Source organism: Tursiops truncatus, chromosome 1 (assembly GCF_011762595.2).
Source record: "Tursiops truncatus isolate mTurTru1 chromosome 1, mTurTru1.mat.Y, whole genome shotgun sequence".
In the NCBI taxonomy this organism is placed as follows: domain Eukaryota; kingdom Metazoa; phylum Chordata; class Mammalia; order Artiodactyla; family Delphinidae; genus Tursiops; species Tursiops truncatus.
In genome coordinates this window covers 72,043,441-72,068,595 of record NC_047034.1, presented here as the reverse complement: position 1 = coordinate 72,068,595, position 25,155 = coordinate 72,043,441, and the positions used below count along the sequence as shown (strand labels likewise).

The 25,155-nt window shown below is 46.1% G+C and overlaps 2 protein-coding genes across 15 annotated transcripts in view; one reads left to right on the top strand and one right to left on the bottom strand.

The window, feature by feature from the left end:
- The first annotated feature begins 343 nt into the window (after positions 1-343).
- RUSC1 (RUN and SH3 domain containing 1) lies at positions 344-8,797 on the top strand. 12 transcript variants are annotated; one of them, XM_033857462.2, is made up of 10 exons: positions 344-1,709; positions 1,987-2,397; positions 3,405-3,503; positions 3,673-3,749; positions 3,874-4,048; positions 4,137-4,242; positions 4,435-4,481; positions 5,484-5,715; positions 6,430-6,558; positions 8,064-8,797. In XM_033857462.2, exons 1-10 carry the CDS (start codon positions 344-346, stop codon positions 8,230-8,232), a joined length of 2,811 nt encoding a protein of 936 aa, XP_033713353.1. In that variant the 3' UTR covers positions 8,233-8,797. The 12 variants fall into 12 exon arrangements, with proteins under 12 accessions (XP_033713353.1, XP_033713344.1, XP_033713350.1 ...); XM_033857453.2 differs by having other exon boundaries at positions 5,166-5,715; XM_033857459.2 differs by having other exon boundaries at positions 3,673-3,755.
- A 2,328-nt stretch (positions 8,798-11,125) lies between these two features.
- The window catches only part of ASH1L (ASH1 like histone lysine methyltransferase), a 213,205-nt gene continuing 199,175 nt past the window's right edge, over positions 11,126-25,155 (bottom strand). For all 3 annotated transcript variants that reach the window (XM_019933568.3, XM_073806371.1, XM_019933579.3), the window contains 11 exons: positions 23,361-23,415; positions 23,146-23,278; positions 21,825-22,073; positions 20,543-20,629; positions 18,882-18,972; positions 18,261-18,399; positions 17,969-18,141; positions 16,735-16,901; positions 15,478-15,518; positions 14,205-14,506; positions 11,126-13,572 (listed from right to left, as the gene is read on the bottom strand). In XM_019933568.3, coding sequence (XP_019789127.1) covers positions 13,481-13,572; positions 14,205-14,506; positions 15,478-15,518; positions 16,735-16,901; positions 17,969-18,141; positions 18,261-18,399; positions 18,882-18,972; positions 20,543-20,629; positions 21,825-22,073; positions 23,146-23,278; positions 23,361-23,415 — 1,529 coding nt within the window. In that variant the 3' untranslated portion in view covers positions 11,126-13,480. The remainder of the gene's footprint in view (positions 13,573-14,204; positions 14,507-15,477; positions 15,519-16,734; positions 16,902-17,968; positions 18,142-18,260; positions 18,400-18,881; positions 18,973-20,542; positions 20,630-21,824; positions 22,074-23,145; positions 23,279-23,360; positions 23,416-25,155) is intronic.

The window sequence follows — 25,155 nt, the reverse complement described above, 5'->3', positions numbered from 1 at the left end:
CCAAGCCCCTGCACCTCCAAGGAGATCGAGAGCGCAGCCGCATTCTCTGACCCTCCCCGCCCCATTCCTGGGGGGTTACATTCGACTCCACCTGCAAACACTGCAGCGGAAACTAATGGCCAGTCGATGTCTATTTGCATCTCATTTAAATATTGTCCAAGGCGCCTTTCCAGGCCTGCCCCAGCCGTCAGTCACCTCCGTGTCCTTCCCGCGGCCCGCTCCCTCACTGGCTGGGTTTCACCATCCCTGTCTTCTAGGGCTGCATCTGCGGTTGCCAGGTAGGTGGATGTGAGAGGCCTGCTCCTCCTCATTCTCTAGAGGCCATCCCGTCGCCGCTGGCACCATGCTGTCCCCTCAGAGGGCTTTACTCTGCAACCTCAACCACATCCACCTCCAGCATGTCTCTCTGGGCCTGCACTTGTCCCGCCGTCCGGAGCCTCGGGAGGGGCCCTTGAGCACATCCCCTCCCCCAGGTGACACTGGGGGCAAGGAGAGCCGGGGCCCCTGCAGCGGGACCTTGGTGGACGCCAATTCCAACAGCCCAGCCGTTCCCTGCCGATGTTGCCAGGAGCATGGGCCAGGCCTAGAAAACCGGCAGGACCCAGCACAGGACGAAGAGGGGGCTGCCTCTCCCTCAGACCCGGGTTGCTCCTCCTCTCTCAGCTCCTGCTCAGATCTTAGCCCTGATGAGTCCCCCATCTCGGTCTACTCCAGGGACCTCCCTGGCAATGAGGATGTCCACCCTCAGCCCAGCATCATTCCTCTGGAGCAAGGCTCCCCACTGGCTTCTGCAGGTCCAGGCGCCTGCTCCCCAGACAGCTTTTGTTGCTCTCCTGATTCCTGCTCTGAAGCTTCCTCTCCACCTGGCTCTGGCCTGGACTCCAACTGCAATGCCCTGACCACCTGCCAGGACCTGCCTTCCCCAGGACTAGAGGAAGAGGATGAGGCTGAGGAGCAGGACCTCCCTACCTCTGACCTCCTAGAGGCTGATGATGGGAAAATCGATGCTGGGAAAACCGAACCCAGTTGGAAAATCAACCCCATTTGGAAAATTGACAAAGAGAAAACTGAAGCTGGCTGGAAAATCACTGAGAACAATAACTCTGATTGGAAAGTCAATGGGAATATTAACTCTAGCTGGAAAACTGAACCTGGAAAATTCGACTCCGGTTGGAAGACCAATACAGGAATAACTGATACGGGCTCCAAAACAGATGCAGGGAAAACTGATGGGGAATGGAGAAGTGACGTCAGCAAGGAGCCGGTGCCCCACCGGACAATCACGTCCTTCCACGAGCTGGCCCAGAAGCGCAAGCGGGGCCCAGGGCTGCCCCTCGTGCCGCAGGCCAAGAAAGACCGCAGTGACTGGCTCATCGTCTTCTCGCCAGACACCGAGCTGCCCCCCACGGGGTCGCTCGGTGGCTCCCCGGCGCCTCCCCGGGAAGTCACCACCTTCAAGGAACTCAGGTCCCGAAGCCGGGCCCCGCCCCCACCAGTCCCGCCCCGAGACCCCCCAGCTGGCTGGTCCTTGGTCCCGCCCCGGCCCCCACCTCCACCCGTCCCTCCACGGAGGAAGAAGAACCGACCTGGGCTGCAGCCCATAGCAGAGGGGCAGCCCGAAGAGGGCAGGGCGGGGAGCCCAGCTGCTGGTGAGGAGGCCCCAGCCGCAAAGGAGCCAGAGGAACCAGGCCCGCAGGCCGGCGTTGAGGGTAAGAGGCCACAGGAGGTAGCGAGAGGAGGGCTGGGCTTTGGCCTCGCCCACACCTCCAAAGCTTCCAACCCGACCCCCTGTCTCCCCTCCATTCTGTGTCACCCATCCTTCCCGTCCCCTTCTACCACGGAGCGCTCCGGGAAAGGGAAACTGGGTGGGTCCTTGGGTTACGGGACTAACTCTTTGCTCCCTCTTTCTCCCGCCCCTCCTTGCCTGGCTGCCCATCCCGCTGGCCTCCTTCCCCTCCGCACCTGCCCCGCCAATCCTGCCTGCAGCCAGTCCCCTCCCGCTCCCTCGGCCTCTGGTTTTCCGGTTCTCGGCTGACGGGCGCCCCCTGTTGGAGGGTGGGGGCGCGGCCGCAGCTGGGTCTCTGCTCCTGGCGCCTCTGGCCGGCTGGCCCGGCGCTGGGCTGCGGCTACTGGGGGCGCCGAGTCCCCCAGAGGAGCAGCTGCTGCCTGTCCGCCTGTCCCCGGTGGGGGCCTATTCGCCTCCGGCTAGGGGGGACCTGCCTTGCCTGGCCAGCCCTGAGCTGGCACTGCTGCTGTCCCCGCTCTTTCCCAGAAGTAGCACCTTCCCCGCCGCGGCTTCCCCACTCCGCCAGGTACCCGCCCCCCCGCTGCCACGGCCACCTCGTCCGCCGAAGGCCCCTCGCTGGACCAGGAGCCCACCGCCTCCTCCCAGGCTACGTAAGAAGGACCCTGGCCAGCCCCGCGGGCCACGCCTCAGGCGGGGCTGCCCCGCCCACTCCAAAGCCCCACCCATCCTCGCCCAGACCTATTTTGGGTCCTGCCCTTCAACCTGGGCGGATTCTAAGTTCATTGGTACTGGGGAGTCTGGCCCTGCTGGCTCCCTGTACTGGGCAAAGGTTGCTGCTTTTTCCGCTTCGTGGCCCGGCCACTCTCCCTCGAGGCCCGGGCATAGTGGATACGGGCTTAGCAGGCTTTCATGCGTTTAAGGGAGTCCCAGCAAGTCCATTGGTAAGGACCTTGGGTCACACCCTCTGTGGAATTCTCTGGCCAGTGCAGTTCGAGCCTGATCCCCACCTTGCTCGGGAAGGGTAGAGGGTGAAGTTCGCTGAGCTCATTGGCTGAGGGGGTTCTGGTCACTCCTTCTCCATGGGGCCAGCCCCACGTGGGCTGCAGCGGGCACCCTCCTCCGAGATGCTGGCGCAGGACCCCGGTTTCCCCTTTCCGGCGCCTTCCAGCCTCCCAATCCTTGGGTCTCCTCTCCCCCTGTCTCTCCTCCCTTTCCCGTCTGTCTGTCTTTCCATTGGTCCAGGCTCCCCACGTGCTCCTTGGGTCCCTGCAGACCTGACAAGGGCCCCAGGCGGCGGGCACAAGGCTGCCCCTCCCTTCCCTCGCCCTGTCATCTCCCGCCTTACAGGCCTCTGCCTGGCAGGCGGGAGGTGAGCGCGGCTGCCCCACGTCGGGACTTCCGGGATCGAGGAGCTGGGCCGTGAGGAAGGGAAATAGGAACCGGGAAATGGGGAGCAGGATGGCAGTGCTGAGATATGTGCGGGGTTTCACTCTGGGAGCCTGGGTCGAGCTGCCCTATGCTCCACCCAGCCCTGTGCTCCCTTTCCCAAGACTTCAAGGGCAGGGATGCTGCAGACCCGCGGGAGATGACCCGTGTGGAAGCCTGGAGTCCTTGGGGTAACCCCCGGTGTCACTGCGTTCTTCTTCCCTTACCCCAGTCCGTAGTTCCTGGTCGTTCACCGGCGTCCCCGGGGACCAGCGACTGTGGATGGCAGAAGCCCAGAGTGGGACTGGCCAGCTGCAGGAGCAGAAAAAAGGTAGGACACCCTGACTTCCGACCCTTGGTTTGGGAATCAACTTCCCCTCGCTTAGGCCCTCCTCTCTCAGGGTCAAATTGTGTAAACCGGGCTCTCCAAGTCCCTTGGGGTTTGCCTAGGGAGAGACAGGGGGCTTTGACGCTTCTTCCCTTCCCTGGCCCCCACCCAGGTCTCCTGATAGCTGTCAGCGCTTCAGTGGATAAAATCATCTCGCACTTTGGGGCCGCCCGGAACTTAGTGCAGAAGGTGAAGGTGCCTGTGGGAAGGGCGTTGGGGTTGAGGAGGTGAATGTAGCTCTGAGGTGCAGGAGCAATCGGCGGGGAGAAGGCTGGAGGTATCTCTGGACCCATGCCCATTGCACTGCCTCCAGGCCCAGTTGGGGGATAGCCGTCTGAGCCCAGATGTGGGGCACCTCGTGCTGACCACCCTTTGTCCGGCCCTCCATGCCCTGGTGGCCGACGGGCTGAAGCCTTTCCGGAAAGACCTCATCACTGGGCAGCGCCGGAGCAGCCCCTGGAGCGTGGTGGAGGCGTCTGTGAAGCCAGGTGAAGGGGGAGGAGTGTGGGGCTGGGCGGGTGGGGGCAGGGACTGGGGCAGGGACTGGGCCTGGCTGACTGCGCCCTGTGTCCTCAGGCTCCAGCGCCCGTTCCCTCGGAACCCTGTATGGCCAGGTCAGCCGTCTGGCCCTGCTAAGAAGCAGCCGTAGCCGCTTCCATGCCTTCATCCTGGGCCTCCTCAAGTGAGTGGCCTTCTTTCTGGCATCCCTCCCATGGCCTGGAGATGGCAGGAGTGTCATGGGTGGGACACATGGTGGGTGCCCCATGTCCCCAGAAAAGGCCTTCCCTCTTCCAGTCTCATCTCCCATCCTCCACCCACAGGGGGCTGGAGTCCTCCACCTCCTTGAACTTCTGTTCCCTCCTCTCTCCCCCAGCACTAAGCAGTTGGAGCTGTGGTTTTCCAGTCTCCAGGAAGATGCAGGTCAGAGGCTCAGATGGGAGAGGATGGGGGTGCTAGGCTGGGGCCGGTGGGGGAAGGGATCTCTTCTGTTGGTTCCCCCTGGTGCCAGATCTTACTACTCTCTTGCTTAAAACTCTTTCAAGGAGTCTTATTGTCCATAGGAGGAACGACCCAAATCCTCACTGTAACCTTCAAAGTCTTGGTTATCTGGCCTCTGCCTTCTTCTGCTCGCTGCCTTCAGGTCTGGGGCTTTCCCTGGTCCTGTGACAGTCTTCCTTTCCTGTTCTTCCTGCCCCAGGGCCCTATTTTTACTACCCCTCCACCTAGAATAGGGCTTCCTGCCCCTCCTGCCTCCTCATTAACTTTCATTCATCCTTTGGGTCCTTCTTCAGCGAGGCTCTACCCCCACCTCAAACTGGGCTAACTCGCCCCCATTCCGCACCCCGCTCGCCCATTTTGCTCCCATGGCCCTCAAGTCCTCCTTTTCGTTATAGATTTGTCACCACACGTTCTACGTGTGTCTCCCTCTCTAGGCCGTGGTTCCACACAGGCGGGGATGTGGCAGCTCTGCACCCCTCCGTGTCCCCCTCTCTCTGCCCCAGTGCCCAGCATAGTAAGAGGCCTGGGAGGATGTTCGCCGATTGGTGGGCTGATGCTCTGGACTAGGCCCAGAGCAGGGGCTGATGTTAGCCTGCTCTTTCCCAGGCCTGCTGTCCCTTCTGTACCTGCCCACCGGCTTCTTCTCCCTGGCCCAGGGCGGCTGTCCCTACTTGTCCGCGGAGCTGCTGCTCCTGCTGCAGCCGTTGTCGGTGCTCACCTTCCACCTGGACCTGCTTTTTGAGCACCACCACCACCTGCCCCTGGGCCTGCCTCAGGCCCCTGACCCCCCAGGCTCGCCTCCAGCCCTGCAGCAGACTGTGCAAGCCATGCTGCACTGGGGGGGTCGGCTGGCCCAGAGCCTCCGGGGGGCTTCTGGGGAGACCCCTCCAGGCCCTTCGGCCCCCTCAAGCCCTCCTACCCCAGGCAGCTGGTGGGAGCAGCTGACCCAGGCTTCCCGGGTCTACGCCTCTGGCGGCACCGAGGGCTTCCCTCTTCCCCGATGGGGATCGAGGCATCACAGGACTGCAACTGAGGTCGCACAGGAGAGGTCCCTGCCCGCAGAGGAAGCTGCACCAGGCAGAGGCGTATGGCTGGGGAGACTGTTTGGAGTGCCTGGGGGCCTCACAGAAACTGAGAGTGGAGCCCCAAAGTCCAGGTAATGGGGTTCCTGGTCCTCTCCATGACTTCTGATCTCCTCTCAGAGCCCTCAGTCACCCCAATTTGTTTTTTTTTTTTTTTTGGCCGTGCCACACAGGTTGTGGGATCTTAGTTCTTGGACCAGGGATTGAGAACCTGGGCCCCAGCAGTGAAAGCGCCGAGTCCTAACCACTGGACCAGGGAATTCCCTCAGTCACCCCAATTTGAAACTCAGTAGGGATCCTTTAGGTCAGAGGTTAACAGTCTGGCTTTTCTACAGCCCTGAAGTAAAAATGGTAAAGTCGTTAAGTTTTAACAGTTATGTAAATACCTGCGTAATATTGTCCATTTTGCCTCTTGGCCCTCAAAGCCAAGAATACTTTCTGGCCCTTTAGAAAAAAAGAAAAAGTTCGCCAACTCCTGCTCTAGGTTTTGACCATTGGTAGCTCTTTAATGGCTTCAGGTACTCTCTAGTGACCCTCTGGATCTAAGCCTGCTGGTTCCATAGGTCCCTTTGTAGTTTTTGGTGTTGTAGACGTTCGTTGTCACCTCCCTAGTCACCCTAAAGGTAACTGTCCCACAACTGCCACTCTGCCATCAGCAGTGGCCAATCCTGACCTCTTTTGAACCACAGTTGCGTCCCTCAGCCTCTTCCTCCCTCCAAAGTCCTGGGTACTTGGGTTCTTTTTATGGAGGTGGGTTGACCTCTGTGACCCTGCATCCTTTCCTCCAGGAGACCATCCAGCTGGCTGCCCCCGACAGTGAGTGTGTTGGCTCTGGTGAAGCGGGGGGCACCTCCCGAGACTCCCTCTTCTCCTAAGGAACTTGAGGTCTCGGCACCCAGCACAGCGCAGACCCACAGGTAAGGAGGGTCGGGGAGAAAGTGGTGTGCGTGTTATACCTATGTGTTTTTCTGTCTTCACAGAGTGGATGGGAGGCGGTGTAAACGGCCTTGGGCTGTAAAGTCAGTGCTTGGTTTGCGTTGCATCTTTGCTATTTATTATTGGTGTGACACTAATTTCTCTGAACCTTAGTTTCTTTCTCTGTAAAAAGAGGATAATTTATACTTTTGTTATGGTTGTCATGAAGACTAAACGTGCTTTTATTCAATATAAAAGCATTTGGCACACAGAAGGTGCCCAGTTAGTGGTAACTTTTATTATGTTATGTGTATACGAATGCACACGTGTGTCCACTGGGGCACTGTTCTTCTCTTTAGTGGGGTCTTCTAATTTGGTATGAGGGGCTGCGTTGACTTTAGGGTCTGGCTTCGGTTCTCTCAATCCATTGAATTAGGCTTCTTGATTTTCCATTCGATTACTTTTCAGGTACTTACTATGTGCTTAGCATTATGCTGGGGGAGGGAATACAAAGGAAAACCTGTTGGAGTCCCTGCCCACAAGGAGCTTGTATTCCAGTGGGGATACCAGTGAATAAACGAGCATTTACAATTCTGTGTGGGAAAGACTCTAGGAAAGGAAGACTGAGTCCTTTGGAGCCATAGAGACAGGGCTTCTTCCCCAGGTCTGGGGACTCAGAGAAGGCCTAGTGATGGTGTGGGTGTGCATCTGAAGGAACAGGATGCAAAGGTGGAGAAGCCCAGGTGTGGTAAGTGAGGAACTATGAGTACATGATTAGTTGTGGCTGGAGTGGAGGATGCTGGCAGTGGTGTTAGGGAGGTTGATGGCTTCAGTAGGCCAGCTAAGAAATCTGGACATCACTCCAAGGCAGTGGGAGCCATTGAAGGGTCTGAAGTCTGGTGACAACAGGCTTGCTAGTTTTAAGTTTTAGACTTAAACAGCTCTGACTGCTGTTTGGAGAATGGAGCTGGACAGGGTTGTCAAGGTTCAGGCACACCAGTTAGATCATATACCAATGGTCCAGAGAAAGAGTAGAGAGGCCTAAATGAGGACAATGGCAGTGGGGTTGAAGAGAAAGATAGATAAAGTGGTGGGAGATACAAACATCAAACAGGTTTTGGTGATCGACTGGATATAAAGACTGAGACAGCCTGGTTTTTGCCAGGAGCAACTGGGTGGAAGGTGATGCCATTTACCACTATAGGGGACACAAGGGGACTGGTTTGGAGGGTTAAGATGAGTCATTTTGTTTGCATATGTTGAATTTGAAGCACCAGAGAAGTGCAAATTGCATCAAATAAGCAGCTAAAGAGTGGGTTTGGAGCTCAGGAGAGGGCTGGGGGCCCAAATAGAATCAACATGTGGTCCCCATGTCTCTTCCAGAGCCCAACTGATGTTTACTGAGCTGAACCAACAGGGACATACCATACAGTGGGAAGGTGAGGCTGGGGACAGCTGGGCACCCCTGCCTCACTTCATCCCAGCATCTCCCTCTGGCTCCTTATAGGGCAGTCCGAGCTCTCTGTGACCACAATGCTGCAGGACCTGACCAGCTGAGCTTCCGGCATGGGGAAGTGCTGCATGTCATCGCGACTGTGGATGAGGACTGGCTCCGCTGTGGGAAGGATGGAGTGGAGGGGCTGGTGCCTGTGGGGTACACCTCTCTTGTTCTCTAGGCCTAGGACCTTTTCCTTTCCTGCACCTCTCTCCCTCCTGTCACCTGGGAATGGAATGGCCTGTGAGCTCTCCCCCATGTAAACTGATCATCCCCGAAGTACTTTCCCTGTCTACAAAATGACACTTTCCTCCCACATCCATTTCTGCTAACATGTAAAATAAACTTTCCTCCTTCCCTCCCATACCCATCTATAAGGTGAAATCTGCTCTTCTTCCAGATGTATAAAAAGGCATTTCCCTCCATGCAATCTCTTTCCTCTTTCCAACCCGCAGTAGGGAATAGCTCCCTATCTGCAAAATGCAAATCTCGCCCCCCTATCTTTTTCATCTGTAAGTAGACTGTGGCAGTGCAGTGTATGCCTCAGTTTCCAAGACTAGAAGGGCCTCTAGGCTTCTTCCTGTGTATGGAAACTTTACCCACTTCACCCATCCCATGTTGCCTGTATTTATGATATACTCATGCTGTACTAGGTGCTGAAGTCTGGACACCCCTGGCGGGTGGGCCTGTGGTGTCGGTCTGCCTTCTTCTTCCTTTGTCCCAATAAAGAGTGGGAGTTGAACGTGTCTGTCACTGTCGGTTTCAGGACATAGGCTAGGGGGGAGGGGAGGGAGGCCATATTATGGGGCGCCCAAGGGAGATGCTTCCTTCCTAGCCCAGGTCTAGTTCTTTCTGTTCCCTTAGGAATGATGAAGTAGTCCCCAATTGGTGCCTGACTTGCAGGAAGTGCCTCTCTAGCCTGAGACTTGATATCTTTGCTTGGTGAGACTGATATGGTAGGAGCCTGAGGAGATATGGGAGAGATGGGAAGACTTAGTCCATGAAACTGTACTTATCAGACTATCTGAGGTGATGGGAAGGATTAAAAGGTTTTAAGAAGGGACACATTTTTTTCTATTTAATATCACCATTCTGTGGTGCTATAATTTTAGGAAGCATAATAACTTAACATCTATTACTTTGTTAGGAGTTAATGAGTTTCAGGCCTTTGAAATGAGAATAGCTAAATGCTCTAGAGCTTGGAGGATGGGGCTGGAAATCACTATAAATGATTGCCTAGAGGAGAATCACTAAGAGGTTAGAAGAATAGAAAGCTATAATTATAACCAGGCAACAGGAAAGTTAGGGAGAAGCTGAGAACTATGAGGTGAAACAGAGGAAAGAAATTTTAAGTTTTCCTTCATCTTTGGGAACTTGGTTAAGAGCACAATGGGCTGGTGTTAGGAGAAAGGACTTGAGGAAATAAAAATCTTAGATCTGAAGCTTTGGAAATACTCAGGGGCAGGGTTGGTTAGAATCAGATGTCTCATACTTTTGCCATTTTCTAAGATTTAATGCTCCCCATTCCTGGCCAATTTATGTTATTCATCTGCTCCTTGCTTTAATTTTGCTTTTTGTGTTTGGCAGCCCTCTCAGTTTTGGACCTTAGTTTGCGTTTCAGGTGTTTTCTAGGGTGATGTTTTTCAAACTGGATTCTGAGAGCCTCTGGGAATTCATAGTTATATTCTTAAGAGCGGGAGTACTCAAGTTTATGATGCGTCTTCAATTGCAAATTACTCCTGCAAAAAGAAGTTCTGTTTTTATAAAGTTTTAATTTATAAAAGAGTAGATATAAAAGATGACTTTGGGACCAATATTTCTTAAAGTGAGATCTACAGAGTAATCTTTGTGGGGGGGCATGATTCTAAAGTTTTAGAAATCCTTTACTGATATAGAGCTTTAATTTCCTGTGATTCAACCTGCCCTCTCCTTTTCCTGACTCCTATCCCTATGTGCCTGGTTTTATAGTGGGTAATCCTCAAAAGTGGGAGGAGTCATAGAACAATACTGTCAGAGCATCAGTGAGATATGGTGATATTGGCAGTTGGAGCCTAATGGTTCTCAGGTAACAGAACAGGGGACCTCCTTGCAGGACATCTTGAGATAGGACAAACATTGATATGAAATTAGTTTTGTACTATTATCATTACATATTATCTAGAATAGAACAGCTGTAAGTAGGTATTAAAGGGATATTAAAGGTTAAAAAAATTAAAGATTAAAAAAACTACTAATGTATTGTTTTTGCAGCCATGAATAGACTGTTGTGTGATAGTGGGACGAACCCCAAGTTCTTGTAGGAGTGGAGATTGAGCTCTTGCAGTCAACTGTCTTGATGCTTCCGAGCAACTATAGTCTAGCTGACTCAAACCCTAAATGTCTGACTCCTGTCTGGGGCAAGATTTTGTTAGGTCTTTCGGTTGTTGGCAGGAATGGATTTATCTTCCTTAGTAGGATCATGCTTTGGCTATTTCTGACACTTTCCTATTTGCAGATGAACATAAAGATTTTGGAGTTCTGGCTCCAACACTAGTTACTAGGTGATCTTTGGCAAGTTATACTTAACCTTCCAGAGCTTCAGTTTTTGCTTCTACAAAAATGGGTATAGTAACTACAGAGGGCTATTATGAGGATTAACTAGCTACAAGATCTTGGGTGAGTTACTTAACCTCTCTGTTGCTTCAGTTTCCTCATCTATAAAATTTGGTTTTGGTACCAACCAAAAAGGCTGTTGTGAAGACTAAATAAATGAATACGTGTAAATTGCTTACAGTGGAAATGGTCTAACATAGTGGCCTAGAAAATGTAGCATAAACTTATGATGTCTATGTGTTACAAGGGGTAGAGGTGTAGAAGATTATTATGTTGATTGGCTAGGCTGGTCCCAGACCAAAAAGATTGTAATATTGAGGAAATGGCTTTATCTGATAGTCAACAGCGGTTAGCGTGCCCACGTGGGGCCCAGGATGCTGATGATGTGGTTTTAAACAGATCTCTTTGGAAACACGATGGAGAAGATCCTGAAAGACAACTGGAGGATAGGAAAGAGGAAAAAAATAGCAAGCTCATCACTCTGTAGTTAGGAAAAGTTTTTTCCATTTAATACTAGACTTTCAAGGATTGAGATGCAAGCTTTTTATGCAATTACATCCAATGTTAAAATTGGTAATACATAATTTACAAAGATTAACATCAAAACAATCATCTATTTAGATATGCTTTTGTAAAAAGGAAATATATTAGCAGCATTTATATTTTCCGCAATCACACAGCCTACAGACATGCAGACTAACTCTGTATCTATTTGCAGTGATGTAGTGCTTTGCCCCGCATTTCAAACACCAAAACCCGCCTGGCAGCTAGGGGGTTCTTTTTATTCGTTATTATAAAACAACCGAAAAATAAAAAAAGGCATTAATTTCTACACCAGTAAGAAAAAACAAGTTTTTGCACTTACCTAACATTTGATTGTCTAAAAAACATTTCAGTTTTTAGTCTTTCAACAAAAGAAAGATAAAATGACAGAGCGTAGTGTCTTTTGCTTCTGTTCTCGCATTTTACAAAGTTTTTTTTTCTTTTTTCGTCTTTTTTAAAATTTTAGTGTTTAACACTATTAAAGGAAATATTGAATTTTAATCTCTTTCTTGTCATTTTCCTGCTTTGACTAAAAGGAGACCCCCAAAGTGCCCCTATTCCCACCTCCCTCCCACCCGGCTCCCTGCAATGAAAACCAAAAGAAACCACTCAAACGGGCTTGGACATGCGATTTTCCCAGCTCCACACGTGAGTATCTTATACCCAGGTCTCTTAGTAATGTACAGTGCTTCTCTACAGTAAGAAAATACTCCAAACTATTTTCTTAATTCTCTTTTTTCTTTAATAAAATATTTATTCTGCTTTTTCTCTGCTCAAGGGGATCTTTGGCATCCCCTGTCTCTTTTGTTTTTTCCTCAAGATTGACACAGAAAGGAGAAAAAGAAAGATTCAATGGAATGGAAGGTGGTCAATGTTTCTACCTAAACAAGTCAGAGCGTCGTCATCATAAGAGGAAATGTACAATTAGGAGAGCATTGGTCCAATATTAGAAAAAAGTAATGGGAAAATGTTTAACTATTGTATTGCTTACTAATCACGCAGCAGATATATATATATATATATATACATACATATATATATACACACACAACTTGGCACATTTAAAAACCATCTTTTCTCTTATAAGAACACCTAAAACGTATATGCATATGTCTGTCTGAAAAGACAACAAAGCAAAGCTTTTTAAATTTTATTTTTAAAGAGACAGTATTATCTGGTAACTTCTGGTCAAGAGAATGGGAAGGAAGGTGACACCCTGGATATCCCTCCTGAAGATGAAGTCATCAGGAGGGTGGAGGAAAGATGGAACTAGGGGTGGGGAGAATACACTGTCTCTTTAAGAGATGGACATTGAAAACTGTACAAGTAAAACAAGAAGTAGTGTTTTCAATTGATAATCTACACTCACAACAAATACTCTGATAGGTGAATACTGCTCAACAGTTTATGTAGTGACTTTTGTTGGGGGGTGGTTAGAGTTCATTTTTATGTAGGTTTTAAAATGATTTTTCTTTGAAATGAATCTCCATTCGCACAGCACAGCAGACACACAAGAACCATAGCGCATAAACAGCACGTGTGCTGGCAGGGGCCTGGGCTTCTCATTAGAAAAAAATATGTTCGGCAGGTTATGAAGGTTAAAACAAAAATAGTTACAATAAGTACTGTGCCCTTCTGACCCCATGGGGGCCTTCCCTATTCCATGATTCCATTTGGGGGAGTAGAGGTAGGGAGGGGGCAGCAGTTACAAGTGCTTTGAGTTGTCAACTCACATTTTACTTTGACCTGGTTGGGCAAAAGAGGAGAGAGAAACTTTTCCTAGTCAGGGATTTGGAACAAGGCCCAGCTACTGTTTCTGTTTTACGTCTCGGGTAGCTCTTGGAGCCTATAGAGAACAGACAGGGTAGGGGTGGGGATCCTGGCCCTATCCCTTTGGAGTTTGAGTTATACCTGGGTATAGGAAGCAGCTTCTTAGCAATGCCTACAGGATCAGAGGATGACACAGAAAAACCCAAGCTGTGGGGAGGGTCAAGTGCTGTAAAGTACCAAAAGATTCTGGTCATCCCCAATGTGCTCTGCCCTCCACCCTACATTATTAACCCTCAGGGTGAAGCAATGGAGAGGAAAACAAGTTAAACTGAACTGTTTAGACAGATCCCCTTCCTCTTCCTCTCCACTAGCTCCAAGGTTTACTAAGTACCTAATGTCAATGACATGGCCCCATTCCCCTTGCTGGACGGACCCTTCCCACCCCTGTCTACACTCAGAGAACAGGAGGCAGGACTGTTAGCTCCACTGGATCCCAGATGCTTGAGGTTCTCATTCTTTGAGGTTCACTTCCGAAAGCTGTTTTCTGGGATAAACAAAGTACGCCTTCGAAGTTTCCTGCCTGATCCTTCCTCCAGCAAGTAGGTCACATCGATGGCTGAAAACAGAACCAAGGAGGCTCATCAAATACTACCCTCCCAACTCCTTATTCCAGATTTGAGCTCTCAGGAGATCACAGGAATTCAATGGTTCCATTTCTGACCTATAAGCAATTTAGGCCTTCTCCAGCCCCAAATGAAATAAGCTGTTCTCCAGGGAGGAGATCCTCTCACCTCCCAGTTTCATTCCCAAGATATAACTAAACACGGGTCCATGAAAGAACTGTATCATTTTTTTGGCCATGCTGTGCAGCATGTGGGATTTTAGTTCCCCGACCAGGGATCGAACCCATGCCCCCTGCGGTGGAAGCGCTGAGCCCTAACCACTGGACTGCCAGGGAATTCCCAATAACTGTTCCTTTTTTTAAAAGTTTATTTATTTTGGCTGTGCCGGGTCTTAGTTGCAGCATCCACGTGGGATCTAGTTCCCTGACCAGGGACTGAATCGACGCCCCCTGTATTAGGAGCACGGAGGCTTACCCACTGGACCACCAGGGAAGTCCCAGAACTGTACCATTTTTAAAGAATATTTTCCAATCTAAGCAAGCAATTAGAAGTTGCTCTTTTTCATTCCCTCTCTGCTGATTTCCCATTTATCTTAAACCCTAGAGATGAGCCTGTTTCTCCTTACCATTTTTCCCAGGGATTTTTTCAAGGAGATTGAGCAAGATCTGGTTGAGTCGTTCCCGTTGACTATGCCGTCGTTCCTCAGGGGTACAAGCTACTTGGGGTTCTTGCCTACTTTCCTCTGTTTTTTTTTCACCCTCACTGACTTCAGCAGTGGCCCCCTCCCGTTCTGGCTCCTCCAGGCTGGGCATCTCATTGGCTGCTTGCTCCTGACTGGCCAGAACCTCTTCAATCAAGGGCAGAGCATCATCCTCTTGGCCCAGGTCTTTTAGGGGTGGCTTTGAGCGCTCAGACTTCCAGGATGATCTGCCAGAAAGATATGTGAATTTAGAGAGGAAGGCTAAGGAGGGCACTTGGGGATGGAAGGGGAATGACGGGAAAAGATCTCGAGATGGCTTGAGATCCTGCAGTCTAGCTGTTAGAGCCTCGGCTCAAGAGGTAAGAAACTTGGCTATGGTCTTCACTTTATTATTTTTTGAAAAAAATCACTACCTTTCTCTGAAATTTAATTTCTATTTACAAAATTCAATTTTTCTTCTTTCCTTCAGGAATCCACAAAATAGACCAGAGCTGGTAAAACGCATAGCTAGTTCTGATTGCTTCATGAGTACACAGAAGTATGGCATAACCTTGTGATACCAATAGTCCAACTAAAATGAGCATTTAAATCGAGTTTTTACTTTTCCTAAATTTCTTCTCACACCTATTATTTGGTATTTTCTTTTTCTAATATTGAAATATAGTTGATTTCCTATGGTAAGCTATTGATGTAGGTAAAGTGATTGTTACGCTACCATTCAACAGAAAAGGAAATTGAAGAAAAGCCTTCGGTACTTTCTCTAAGAATACACCTCTGTGTACAAAATAGCACAAATAAAAACTACGAGCCCAAACTGCTCAGTTAAAACCATGCACTTCTAGCTACTTCTGTTCCTTGACAGAAGTCCTAAGAGCTGATACACCTTGGGGTAATAGGGAAAGCTTGCAGAAACCTAAAAAAGATTTGTCCAAATCTGTCTGGAGTTCTGTTCCAAATCCTTCCCCTTCTCTATCTCTAATCTTACAAATCTCCTTCCCTGCCCCAACTAAGGCTCCATAACGAGACCACACCTGCTGAAGTCTAGTTCTTCTATATTACTGTTGGCACTATATTGGGCTACTCTGTCAGAGACTCCCCAATCCCAGGTGTGGGGCTGAGTGGGTAGGTGGTCATTCTCTTGCTCCATTCAAGTTATTGGTTAATCCCTTAGGCTCCTTACATCCCCCATGGGACTCACCGCCCTCCGTTCCTCTTGTAGTTGTCTGGGACATAATGAGGCTGCAGAGAAGAAATGAAAGTGGTAAGTGTACTGCTGAAGCTGGCAAAGCTGACACAGATGATCTGGGGCAAACTCAGGATAAGGGAGGTGGGGAGGTGGGGAGGTGGGGAGGTGGGGAGGTAAGGAGATAAAGAAAGAAAATAACTGGGCTATTGGGCTAAAACCTTTATTAAGTTGGGTGACTGTGTTAAGGTCAGAAGTTTAGTCCTAATAATCTGTAGGCCACAGTGGTTTTTAGCATTTTGTAAGCCTAGAATGATAGTAGAAGGGATAGGCTCAAAATTCTTTTTGTCCCATCCCAGCTTTTAAGAAGTTAAGGTTGGGGTTTCAAAACTGATCAGTGAGCTGCTGACTAAGCAAGCAAAGTCAAAGAATTTTAGATGAGAGGCAGCGCTTGTTGGTGGGCAGAAAGAATATAAAATAAATATGATTTAGGGAAATCCAAAAATAATACTAGGAAAAATAGGAATATAAAGGTTTGCTTTCTGGTTAGTCTATTTCTAAGCATTCCAGGATGACAGCTCTGAATTCCGACAGGTCCACTGAAAAAAGACTCATGGATGAGGAATTTAGTCCAGGGTTTCATTATAGCAAATACATGGATAACCAAAACCTTTATGAAATGATGACAAATGGCACAATATAACTGAAGGAATATGTTCACAATTTGAAAGAAAAAATAACACATAGGAAAAGGGCTGAAAATGAAAATGTTAACAGTAGTTATTTTCTGTGTAGTAAGATAATAAACAATTTTTTCTTCTTAATGCTTCTGTACTTTTCAAATTTTATATAATGATAATGTCTTATATTTTAAATCCAGATATAAAAAAGAAAAAGCACTGAATTATTTTCACCAAAGGTTTCTCAATGTTACTGATATTCTTTTTGTTTCTCAATATTATGGGTGTGAAAAACATAACGAAAAACTATGCTATGGGGCTCAAGGGCAAAGACTGTAAACAGGTGAGAGAGAAAAAAGAGGGAAACCTAACTGAAGTATAACAACAATTCCCTGAGGCACAGCCCATGCCAGGAAATGCAGAATAAATGCATTTTTGCTGCTCAAACATACCAAATAGAGAGGGAGTTTTCCAGTTTGGGATGGAAACAGGATGAAGAAGCAGAGAGCCACTTGAAAATGCTCACTCTGTGAATTCCATGCATGAACTAGATTGTCCTGACACGTACAGTGAAGAGAGGAAGGGGACTTACTGAAAAATCTCTTTTAGGAGTGAGCTTCTTGGGGAAGTGATCAAAGGCATAGGGTTTGGTGCAGACGGGATAGCGGTTCCGGTGGATCTTGTAAAACAGGTGTGCTGACTTGTCAAGCCGATAATCACAGATGTACACATCTTGCTCCTTCACTCCTTTGGGTCTCCCTATGAGTCCAAACACTGTTAAAGAACCCTCCCTACTTCCCCTTCCTACTTCCCCTTCCCTCACCCTGAGCTGCCCCTCACATACCATTGGGAGAGCAGTGAGACCCCTAAGAGGGACACATGGTAGCTGTTTTGAGAGAGGGAACAACTAAGCATTTGGTGATTTCAGAAGAAAGGAGACATTAGTGTCAAAAAAAGGGGAAAGGGAATCTAAGAGTTGAAGGGCATTCTATAGGATGGAAAGAAACCAGAAATGTAGACTGAGTGCTGCAGGAATTTTTGAGAGAACATTTACAAGGAAAAACAGAGCACATTTTGGGGAAGTTATCAGAAAAGAATAACTGTATAAATGAGGGAAGCACATTTGGTAATGAACACTTTATAAAGTGCGGGACTGAGGAGTCATCATGGGGCTTCAAGCAGTTAGTTTTTGCATGGAATATATATTCTCCTGGACTATTTTGCTGTGATACTAAGAGAAAGAGCTAAGCAACTGAACTTACTTATAATGATATCTAACATATACTGAGTTTTACTGTGAGCCGTAAACTGCGCTTAGTGCTTTTGTAGATTATTTCATTTAATCCTTACAAAACTCTCTAAAATAGATACTAATCCCTATTTTCAGTAGGATAAGTAACTTTCCCAAGGGCACACGGGTAAAAAGTGGTAGAGCTGGAATTTGAAATTAGATTGTCTGATTCCATTGTTAACCACAAACCTTATGAAACTATTGTGTTTTGTTTGTTTGTTTGTTTAATGTAGAGTTGATGATGGCCGTAAGGATTTTGGAATGGGGGCGTGAAGTAACTTATCTTCCCACAAGTACTAATACAGTGCTAATTACATACTATGAAAAAAAATGAATTAACAAAAAGAGAATTAACATTTATTAAGTAACAAGCACTAGGTAAAAGAAAGAAAGAATATTATATAGCTCTCTGAAGCGTCATAGCTAACCTTGGATAACCTTTTATCAGAGAGAGACTACACGAACAGAGTGGGCAATTGTAGATCAATGAATAGCAGATAAGAGGTCATTTTTTTAAGTAGTCCACATCACTTACCTTTACAATATGTATACAGATCCAATACACAGCAGGTCCCCACTACAGCCTCCAAGGGAATGATCTCATAAAGTGGCACCCGAAATAGTTCATTGTGATAGAACCGACGGGATGGAGAGTGGTGGGTTTCATGGGGACGAAAATAATGGTGACCAAAGGCAAACCGTTCCTCTCTAAAAAAAGAAAAAAAGAAATGGGAGAGGTTTAGTTAAGTAGCATGATCCTAGTGAATATTCAGCTCTGTGCTGGTAGGGTACAGCTGAAAGCATAGAGATAGGACCTCAAAACATACTTTTCATTCTTCCAAAGCTTCTCAATGCGGAATATGTCAAGTTTATCTCGGTTAATGTGAGACAATAGTCGATAGGACTGACGGACTGGGTGGCCATCAGGGGTGCGCCGACTATCCCTCATCAGATATACACAGTCACCTAGGAAGGCACAGGAGAAGGTTAAGACACAGAGGCACAGAACATAGGAGAAGGTTAAAATGATTCCTGCATAAATTCTGTTAGGTATCCCTTAGTCTGACCCAAGGTCTACACAGAAAGAACTTTAAAATCTAAAACAATAAAATCTTAAACAATAAATACATAACTACACCAGCAGTCTAATGGTGATGACAATCAATTCTAGACTATGAGAATGACATGAGGGAAGTCCTCCACCTCTTGTAATCCTATATGTCTTTCCCAGTCTTAAAATTAGCTTTATAACACCCTGGTCTCTCCAATTTAGTTTTATTGGGTGGAGGTAAATGTATGTAAGTCTAAGGACTTGAAGATATAAAAAAGGTATACTCTATTGCTGCTAAACGTCATATGGTGACAATCACTATTATGCAGACAGCAGATACCCCCTACTGTTCAGAATGGTCAGCTTTGGCAAGGAAGGTCAGCTTCTGTGTACACACCTTGGCGAAGCAGCAAGTCATCTCGGAGCAAACAGATGAAGTAGACACAGCCAGGCTGGGCATAGTGGGGCCGAGGGATCATGGGTACCTCCTGGTAAGAGCAGAAAGCCGATGGATAAGGGCTGGGACTATTGTATCCAGCCTCTCTATTCAAGAGAAAAAGAACTAAAACCGAGAATTCCCAACCAATTAAGACTTACTGTTTAGTCATTTCAATACAGCACAGATATTAAAAAAAGATGACAGCAACTAGAGTTGTTAAACTTGAAAAAGTGAATGTAGAGGACAAACCTGACAGGCTAAGTATCCCAAACTGTACTCTATGAAGCACTAATTGTGTGGTTGCTTTGTGCCATCTAAAGGGCATCTGAAAATGTGTGAAGGGGGACTTAGTCACAGTGACTGGAGGAGGCTACTAGCATTTAGTGCCCAAGGGTTAAGAAAGCAAACATTCTGCAATGTATCCCTCACAACACTGAAGAACTGTCCACTCAAAATGACAACAGCACCACTGTTAAGAAATACTGCTTGGGCTTCCCTGGTGGCGCAGTGGTTGAGAATCTGCCTGCTAATGCAGGGCACATGGGACATGGGTTTGAGCCCTGGTCTGGGAGGATCCCACATGCCACGGAGCAATTAGGCCCGTGAGCCACAACTACTGAGCCTGCGCATCTGGAGCCTGTGCTCTGCAACAAGAGAGGCCGCGATAGTGAGAGGCCTGCGCACTGCGATGAAGAGTGGCCCCCACTTGCCACAACTAGACAAAGCCCTCGCACAGAAACGAAGACCCAACACAGCAAAAATAAATAAATAAGTTAATAAACTCTTACCCCCAACATCTTCTTAAAAAAAAAGAATCTGCCTGCCAATGCAGGGGACACGGGTTCGAGCCTTGGTTCGGGAAGATCCCACATGCTGCGAAGCAACTAAGCCCGTGTGTCATAACTACTGAGCCTGCACTGTAGAACCTGCGAGCCCAACTACTGAAGCCCGTGCGCCTACAGCCCATGCTCCACAACAAGAGAAGCCACAGCAATGAGAAGCCCGTGCAACGCAAGGAATAGAAGCTCCCGCTCGCCGCAACTAGAGAAAGCCTGCGCGCAGCAACGAAGACCCAACGCAGCCAAAAATAAATAAATAAAATAATTAGGAAAAAAAAAAGAAATACTGCCTAAATACCTCCTTTTATAGAAGATCACACATATAAATATGGCAGAGCCAAGACAAAAACCCATTTAATAACTTGAGCAAGATACCCGACCTACCAGCTCTCCTAAAAAATGGGCCTAAGACTAACCTTTGTTGACTTCGAGTCCAGTGCTCTTTTCACTTAAACACTGCTTAACATAGGTGATATTTAGAGTACACAAGTTCTAAACTTTATAAGTTACTTCTGTCATGGATAGTAGTGTTTATAAAAACCATGGTTTTATATAGTACCATTCCTTCTGTAGATTTCTAAGTATTCTCCCATTGGTCTCAATCAAAAGGGAAAGGGAAGGGCAGAATTATTACCCTCAATGTAAAGTGGAAGAAACTGAGGCCTAGAGAGGCTGAATAACTTATCAAAGGAAATTCAGTGCATTAGGAGCAGGGCAGATAAAATACCATGTGCCACATCTCCTACTTTTAGATTAGAGTGTTATCAGAGGGCAACTTACTCTGTCCACAGGCCTCGGGTCACACTGCTCACAAAGGTAGTGCTCCACATCTGAGTTCACTCCCATGCAGTCACAGTGCTGCCACACCTGTAGAAAAAAAAAGCGTGTGTGTATGTAGGGGGTCAGATTTACTGAGAGAAGTCCTGGGGGCTAAGAATAAAAAAATGTGCGGGAGTTCCCTGGCGGTCCAGTGGTTAGGATTCGGCGCTTTCACTGCCGGGGCCTGGGTTCAATCCCTGGTCAGGGAACTAAGATCCCGCAAGCTGTGGCAAAAAAAAAAAAAAAAAAAAAAAAAAAGGCGGTAGGACAGGGTAAAGTAAAACAGGAACTAAGGATGTTAAGGAAGTAAGTGAGAAATTAGAGATAATGGTAAAGTAGGGGGAAAAAAGAATGAGGACTAATCTGAACATAAGTATACAGACTGGTTCATAATACACAGATCTGGGCAAACAAAATAAGGAGATGGATAGGGAACAGGAGGATGAATGAATACAGTACCAAGCTATTACTTACAAAGTAATATGTTATCAACAATATGGCCACTGTGAAAGGATTTATAGTTATGTTTTGACTTATCCTTATCTAATTATATCCTCCCAACAATCCTATGTGTTACTCTTAACTCCACTTTCCATAAGGTAATGAGTGCAGATGAATCAAATGGGGATACTAGGGCTAAAATCCAGGCCTTGACTCCTTCATCAGCAGCTCCATATATTGCATTCCATCCGTATTAATGCTATATAGAGTGTAGTACCTCTAATGTTTTTCAGGTAAAGCACTATCCTAAATATTATCATTCTTCTTCTTTTTTTCTGGTACGCGGGCCTCTCACTGTTGTGGCCTCTCCCGTTGCGGAGCACAGGCTCCAGACGTGCAGGCTCAGCGGCCATGGCTCACGGGCCCAGCCGCTCCGAGGCATGTGGGATCTTCCCAGTCTGGGGCACGAACCCGTGTCCCCTGCATCGGCAGGCGGCCTCTCAACCACTGCACCACCAGGGAAGCCCCTATCATTCTTCTTGATCCAGATTACATTAGGAGTGTGCAGTGGAAAATGGGCAGAAAGAACAGGAGGTAGAAAAAAGAAGGATAAAATGAAAGGGGGAGATATCAAAAAGGAGAAGGACAATACGGTGAACAGTAAGGGATAACAGAAACCAAGGCAAAGTTAAAGTTTATAAAAAGCCCATCAAGCCACGCCAAAAGAGGCAGGGGCTGCTGCTTTGAATATAGTCACGATGCTCATCAGGACTAGGCTTCTGCTTCACCTCCTGACCCTCACCATGCACTTGTCACACTGGATCATGAGGCCTTCGTCCTTGTAGAGGCCACAGATACAGCGGATAACATCATCATCCTTCTCATGACCGTTCTCCTTCTCAGAGACTGAGGTCTCACTGCTGTCTGCCTCACTTGCTGTCTCTCCCACAATCTCATCAATCTGGGCTGATGCCTCGTGCCGGGCATTGTAATAGGCCTTTCTCAGGCGGCAAACATCTCTTCCAACCGGCGATTTACGTCCATAATACTTCTGAAGAAAGCAGAAGAAAGAAATCATGTTTGTCTTCTCAATGTGGCTTAAAAATATACCTGAACAGGTAGCAGGATTTTCTTTACCATCCTATTTGGTTAACATATTTTTAATACCAACAAATATAGGTCCCAGACAGTTGAAAACAACTTAAACTGAACTAAAATGAGTTAAAATTAGAATCTGCATGGTATTTTTTCCATTTGCTCTGTTGCTCTGTTATTCAACTCCTATCATTATTATCCATTAGGATCTTAGACCTTATTATCCATTAGGATCAAAAACACAGTGGTCATGGAACATGATTAAGTACTGCAAGCATTAACGTGGAGAATCTCTCCATTTACCTTTGTCTTATAGATACTACGGACAAAGCTACAAGTTTAAATACATTTGAAAGCTGGGTTTCAGGAGAAAGCATGTTAAAATTCAAAATTGCTATAATTTTTCTTGCACTTGTCTGTTTTTCTCTCATTTCTTGTCTTCAGTCTCAATTCCTCCTTCATCTAGTAGTCTCTTGTCCTTCAAACACCTCTCTAAGGTATTTCAAAATCACTGAATGATATCTTCTCTTCTATACATCATACCCATCCTCTCATTTAAATCAGTTCAAGACCACCTTCTCTCCAATGAGCTTCACCTATTCTGCAACCTATTAGTGTAATACCCCTCAATTCCATCCTTAAGATATATTTATTTGCCTATCCATATTTCTGTGTATTTCACATATACTTATTGTCTCTAGTAAAGAGACTACAGATATGACTTAAATGTAGTAAAATGTCTGTATTACATAAACATAAAATTTCAGCACTAAATTAGGTTTTTACAGAAATTGTTTTGGGAGTATGATTTAACCTTCAATTCTTGTCATATCACTGCCTTCATTTATTATATTTCCAATATTTAGTAAACTATAACCGTTATCCTAAGGGTACTTGATAAAAATTGTTGTCTTTCTTAATCAGAAATATGTAGGTTTCTAGGAGAAGAGTGTAAGAATCTTAAACTTCTAGAATAGATCTCTTCAGAACAAACTTCTTAATCTGTGTTTGAAGTCAGTGAAAAGTACCTCAGCATTCCGAAACACCTTGAGCATGTCAGCATCAAAAGCCTCCACTGTTTTATAATAACCAATGAGGATCTGCTTCTCTATGGTGGAAAGATCTAGGGGATCAGAGATCTTCTCATAATAATCAGCATTCCTGGAACATAAAGCCAGGGTGTCAATCTGGTACACTTAGGACTTTTCTAAAACTCAAATGATTCCCACATATGTAAACTTACTTTTTCTTTGGGGGTAGGTTCAAAAGTGGTGCTGCCAGTGACTGTCGGGAAGAATCTGCAAGAGAATGCAAGGTTTAGTAGAAGGTCTGACTATAAGAAACAAGGGAGGCAAGTATTAACTCCTAACTCAAAAAGTAGAATCACTAAAATTTAAAGTTAGGAAAAAAAAATCTAAGTTTTCTTTTTGAGGCCAGTGAAAAATGCAAGGACTTTTCAGAAATGTGGGCAAAGGCAGAGATCAGAAGATGCTTTCAGGATTACCTGGAATATGAAAGATACAGTGTATATACTTGAAATATAAAATAAAACAGTGTTAGTTGGGTAATGAAAACTTTCTAAGAAGAATGAGAGATGGGAACTTACTGAAGTAGCTAGGGTGCTTAGGGCAAATTCCTACTCAACAAAATTTATTACATCAAAGATCATCTCATCCAAAAAATGTTTTCTAGTTCTCATTAATTGCCCATAGTTAATATTACTCTGTTGGTTTGGATTCAATTAAATTCAAGATAATGAATAATTCAGTACTCTAAATATTTTCTGGAATCCATCTTCTTGTAACAGTTGCTCTGTATTATGAAAATAGAATTCATGGTGTGGGGCTGCTTCTCATTTGCTATCTTACTTTATAACAACTCACTACACAGAGAGAAAAAAGCCTATTGTTTCATGCCCAGAATGCAGTGACATATAGATACATCTACTGCAGTTTCACAGTAGATCCGATGGGGCTGGTTGAGAATACAGAGTGTGATCTTTAGGGAATGTAAAGGGAGTAGGTGCCACAAAACTTTACATATTAGGACAGGCTGGTCTCCCCTTTCTTCTTTCCATGCTTAGGTTAACAAAATGGCAAAAAACCACTAAAACGATGATAAATAGTAGAGAAAGAAAACCAAATTCCTCAGAATTTAGGGAAAGGAAGGAAGCAAAAGCTGATGGCTGATTATAACAACAACAAAAAAGACTCACAGATATGGAGAACAAATTAGTGGTTACCAGTAGGGAGAGGGAACTGGGGAGGGGCAAGATAGGGGTGGCAGATTAAGAGGTATAAACTATTATGTATAAAATAAGCAACAAGGATATACTACTGTACAACACAAGGATATAGTCAATATTCTGTAATAACTATAAAAATTGTGATGACAAAAATTTATAACTTAAAAATTGCGATGACAAAAATTTATAACTTAAAAATTGCGAATCACTATACTGTATACCTGTAAAATATAATATTGCAAATTAACTATACCTCAATTATAAAAAAAATAAAATAGACAAAAAAGCTGATGGCAAAAGCTGCAATTCTTTGTTAAAATCTCTCATTTTAAATATCTACAAATTTCCTGGTCACAAAAACTCACGTACATTACCAAACTACCTATCTAAAATTAAAAATTCTCTCCTTCTCCACCCTCACCCCCAATACAAATCCAAGAGATGTGTCTTAGAAGAGGAAAGGAGTGGGGTAAATATGTTTGCATGAAAATGCTTTGAAAGTAATTTTTTTGCAACTTCATATCCTTTTCCTTAATGTAGAAGTTAGGGCCTGTGAACCTTCCAAAACATATGCAAAATTATGTACATAATATTTTTCTGGGGTAAGAGTCCACAACTTTATTCTCAAAGATATCTGTCAATCAAAAAAGGTTAAGAACCACTGATGTCATACATTCATAATACTTTTTCCTTAAATTGCTAATTCATTGCCTCATTCAGGAAAATTATATCCAAGACAAAGACCTACTTCTTTCTATCCTACACCTAAAAAATGTGATTTCTAAATATAGTA